Genomic DNA, 4,979 nt, shown 5'->3' on the forward strand with positions numbered 1-4,979 from the left:
TCTGCATATGTTAAAAGTGTGTTTGGTCTGTAGTTTTTCAAGCAATGTCTTTCCAAAATTTGCATCTAATTTACTAGTTTACGTGGAAGCACCTAACTGTTGCTTCAAGAATTGACGCGAGTCAAGTACTCGTGTCCTAAGCGATACGAATCAAACATAGAATATTTCTTATTTGCTTGTTTGTTTGGCATGTATTTTCTTTTTATTATTACTTATCGTCATGAACACATGGTGACATCAAAACATTGTTAGGAGCTGCTTACCCGCTTCCTTGTCATCTTAGTTCTTCTAAATGAAGTTGAATGTTAACAAGTGATAAAGTTTCAAGTTCAAAGAATTCTTATCATTTACTATTATTTTATTTTCTAACTGATAATAAGTCAATGGAACATTAAAAAAAAATCTCTAGAATTTTATATAAGCATAAATTTTACTTTCAACGAAACAAACTAATTATATGTACACATTAAAATTATAAAGTGTACATATATCACTGTAAATAGAAAAAAGTTTAAATTACTTAACTAAGGATATTTACGGTAAAACGAAATAGCCAATTATCCCCACCCTTAGTTAGTGGTTAACCAATATTTAATTAGAGACAGTAATTTAATTTAATCAATAATCAACAATTAACAACTAATCCACCGTGCATTCTTGCCACAGTCCCTTCTGCAGATGCTTAGTTGATTGGGGTTGTGGGTTGTTTGTGAATTAAATTTATACTTAACTAAAGACGAACTGAAATGAAAAACCTTTTCATCAGTCAGAAGCACTCATCATCGCATATCAAATTACAATTGCATACCCCATTTACCAGCAGAAGCATGTAAAAATACATATTTAACCATTCATTTAATGTTTGAGTAAAAATGTAAAATTGCTATTCACAAATGACAACTGCAACAGTTAATTGTAAGTGGCGTGCAAAAACTTTTTCTTTGTCCTCTTTTCCTTTATTTTATTTTTCTGTAAGTATGAATAAGCGTCTAAGAATTGTTAGAAACTACAGTATCCAGCATTTCCAAAGGCATTTTAAGACCGACGACTAGCCCAATGGCCGAGAACCAGGAAACCAGATATTGTTCAATAACAAAATCCTTTTTATTCAAAGATGAATCACCATTGAAGAGAAGCTTCATCCAGTCACTTGTCCCACATGGATGTAATTTGTACCATGGCCTGTTCAAATATGGATGTTCCTACAAGATATAACAATAAAATAATCGTAGAGGGGTTATAAACAAATCTAGTGATAATGTCTTGCAGATGTAGATTAATTAAAACTAAGGTTACTTTTAACATAAAATGTGGTTAAAACCAAGTAAAAACATTTTTGCTAACATCAACCCATCTGGAAGTAATCCTTCATTCGCTTGTGTTTTTAAAAGCAATCCACAGATTATAGAAGCAGCAGAAGTTAATGCCATTTGCATTTGCAGACCATATTTTATAGTGCTAGTGAAAATTTTATAGGCATGTCTTATCTTTAGTTTCTGCATTTTCCATTCAAGTCTATTTATAGAACTCATTTCATTAAAGAAATAATCACAACTCACAAGCAAAGGCCAGGTAGACCATATATTAATATATTTTTTTGTATATATTCAACAGAAGCAAAATTTTAGTACAGCATAATCATTAAAATTTATAAGAAAAAATGGTTGAAAAAAAACAAAAGAAAGACAAACATGGCAACAAATGATTTACCTCATGAGATATAAATGTCCATTTGGATTCTGATCGTAACTTCGCAGAGTGACCAGGAAGGTCCTTTTCAATTTCATCAAACGGCAAAAGTTGCCCATCTACATAATCAAACAGTATCATGATATCAAATATATAGTGAATACACTAAAATATAAGAACGCAGAAGTAGATATGTGATAGTACAATTCAGCATACAGGAAGAAAAAGTTTTTTTAATTGCTAATTGATGATAAGAACAGAAAATTTAAGAGACCTATTTTTAAAATCTTGTATATTCAAAAAAGTCAAAACCATCAACCTAGGTGATAGAATATACAAAAACTGTACTTTCCTCCTCAAAGTTTATTACGCTCCGTTTTTCTAAATATCTTTAACAACCACAAAAAAGTTCAAAATCCAACCACAGCTTCAATTACGGAGGCATTATGGTATAACCCTAAGCCATCCAACCTGACAAAGACATAAACTTTCTAGTATCCACATCTAGCAACATAAACATTCAATGGGACACTGGATCACTTCAAACAACCAGTTTTCTAATAAATCAACCATAAGGAGGTCTTGGTTTTAAAAACTGTTTTAAGACATAATTAATAATTGTGTGCATCCAACAAGATTTTTATCATACATAAATTCTGTAGATAGAAAAGTAAACATACCACCATGATATGAACGGAAGTACAAGACTGGAACTCTATATGTAGCACTGTAGACGATATGAAAATCGTACTGGTTTACTTCATGCTCTGGACCTAGTACAGAGGAAAATTTACATTATTGTAAGAACTAGGAAATAGGGAAAGAGTGCTGAAACTGGCACGAATACTATTAACCAAGTTTGTGGTCTGAGATAAACGCAAGTTAGATTATGATTATCAATTAGGCCATACATACTAAAGCTGCATTATCAAAGGGCTCTTCTCTCTGTGAGATGTTGCTCTCTTCTTTCCATGTCAGACTTCTATCACTCTCTTCTTCCTGTAATGAAAACTACAATCCAGTAATTTACATCTACTCCCCCATTAAGAATGCAGTAGTAAACTAAATTGCTGGCAGACCTCACTTGATTTGATATGGCACATGTTCTCCAGGGATAAGTATCCTTCCACCTGACAGACACAAACCAAGAAAGCTCCTAAGCATAGACCAATGATGCAGTGGAATTAGAAATATAATGACAGAACCCCACCTTATGAGAAGCAACCAAATGATGTTTTAAACATGGGATCCACTGCCATGGAGGAAAGGAAGGATTGAACCTTTTCCACTTCTCAGAAAATGTATGAGCAGAAAGGGAAAAATCACTTGAAGAGAGAGTACCATCCCAAGCAATTATGTCCTTAACAGCACCTTGTAAGTCCATACCTACGAAAAGGAGATGTATTTCTTATTATCTAGTAGAGATTAACTCAGATGTTAATCTAAGCCGAGCTGTTACACACAAGGTCAGAAGTTTCATCTATAAGAAATTTTAAAACATATGTAGAATGTCATTCATAAGGATATTGCTTAGATTCATTATAAGAAATGAGGAATTCAAGATTCTCCTTCTGCCGGCTTCCTCTCCACAGAGGTTGCCCCTTTTACAATAGAGCCTTCGCTCAGTTCTCAAATCTAAATTCCTAAACACCTAACTACTATCATGCTCCTGCAAATTAAGCCTGAAACCAGCACCTAACTACCTATGACCTACCCTCCTGACATATTCTAACTGTAACTGATTAAACAGTCCCAACTGTCTATCTAACTCCGAATCTGTTCCTATTTAGGGGACTCTTATGTCATGGAAACACATCATATTTGCTTTGTCTATGAAATACCTCATTCTATGTTGTATTATGAACACAATCTCAAGAAACAAGAATCCTCAGAATTTGGATCTTACATGGGCAAGCAAGATAGTAACATAAACATTGATGTCTCAAACAAGTTGAACAATCCAGATAAATTACAACACTAATGAACACATAGAAAAACAGAGAAAAAAAAACAAATTAATCGTAATCGTCCAGCAATAAAAAAAAAAAAATCAAACATAAAAATTAAGTATTGAACCATCAAATAATCAGATATTGTAGCAGCAGACTAGAGCAAAATGATTGCAATTACTAACATATACCTCTCCTATTGCAATTTCTAGGGTTGAAAGGAACGAGCGTGAGTGGGTGGAGTTCAAACAATAACAACGTGTATTATTGGGCAACGATGGACACGTTTTTTTCGTTTATTCAGAAATGGGCAGCGTGAAACACAGTCGTTTTGTGACAACTTTGGGAAGAATTTCCGTTTTATATTATGAAATTATGAAACACGCTTATTAAATTAGGTTGATTATTTTCTCAAAATTTAAAGAACTGCAGAGAGAGAGAGATCAAACCTTGGAATCATTAACTGAACTAACGATGAAGGACAAGGAAATTTGGGATTAGGGTTTACCAATTTAGGATTAGGATGTTAGGGGTTGGAGAAAGATCGAGATCGAAATGAAGGGTAACTGAACTATAATGGTTTTCTATCTCAGTTTGAAAATTATTAAAAATTAAATGCAGTTTATGTTTTGAATTTTTAGTTTCATATTATTTTTTGTTTTTAGGTTTTATGAAGTTGTTGTAAATTGTAAATATAAAATAAGCTAAATATTCTATCTGATCTCGCCTCATCATGAAATCATGTAATATAAAAAAGATATTGACAAAAAATAACTAAAAATAAAAAGTAATTAAACATATTAAAAATAAAAAATTTTGTACCAAAAAAAAGAAAGTTAAAATTATAAAAAAAGAATACCACAAACATAACCCTATTAACAATATACCACAATATATAATTTATATTTTAAAAGTTAAAAGTGATTTTTTTTTAATTCTTATAATTTATATTTTAATTTTTTTTTAATTCTTATAGTTTTGAAAGTGGTTGTTTAGTTCTTATCATTTGTATTTTAATTCTCTAAATGATCTTTTTAGTCTCATATGAGCAAGTAATTCGCAACTAATTTATCATAATAAAATTTGTAATAAAAAATAATTTATAATTTATAATTAATTTGTAACTAATTATTTTTATATATATTTTTTATAACAAAGACTAAAAGGTAATTAAAATTCAAATTATATGAAATATATATATATATATATATATATATATATATATATATATATATATATATATATATATATATATATAAACTATAGGAACTAAAAGAAAATTAAAATACAAACTATAAAAACTAAAAAAAATACTTACAGGAACTAATATAAATTATAGAA

The 4,979-nt window shown here is 30.5% G+C and overlaps 1 protein-coding gene across 3 annotated transcripts; it reads right to left on the bottom strand.

The window, feature by feature from the left end:
• Positions 1–789: 789 nt before the first annotated feature.
• Positions 790–4,240, bottom strand: LOC100786914 (ubiquitin-like-conjugating enzyme ATG10). Of its 3 annotated transcripts, none has more exons than XM_006583425.4 (7): positions 4,088–4,240; positions 2,900–3,075; positions 2,769–2,819; positions 2,601–2,688; positions 2,370–2,462; positions 1,711–1,808; positions 790–1,202 (listed from the first exon to the last, which is right to left on the bottom strand). In XM_006583425.4, the coding sequence occupies exons 2-7, from the start codon at positions 3,071–3,073 to the stop codon at positions 990–992; spliced, it is 717 nt and encodes a 238-aa protein (XP_006583488.1). In that variant the 5' UTR covers positions 3,074–3,075; positions 4,088–4,240; the 3' UTR covers positions 790–989. The 3 variants fall into 3 exon arrangements, with proteins under 3 accessions (XP_006583488.1, XP_006583487.1, XP_003529001.1); XM_006583424.4 differs by lacking the exon at positions 4,088–4,240 and adding an exon at positions 3,830–3,993; XM_003528953.4 differs by lacking the exon at positions 4,088–4,240 and adding an exon at positions 3,766–3,817.
• Between the last annotated feature and the right edge of the window lie 739 nt (positions 4,241–4,979).

This window comes from Glycine max, chromosome 7 (assembly GCF_000004515.6).
Source record: "Glycine max cultivar Williams 82 chromosome 7, Glycine_max_v4.0, whole genome shotgun sequence".
Classification (NCBI taxonomy): Eukaryota; Viridiplantae; Streptophyta; class Magnoliopsida; order Fabales; family Fabaceae; genus Glycine; species Glycine max.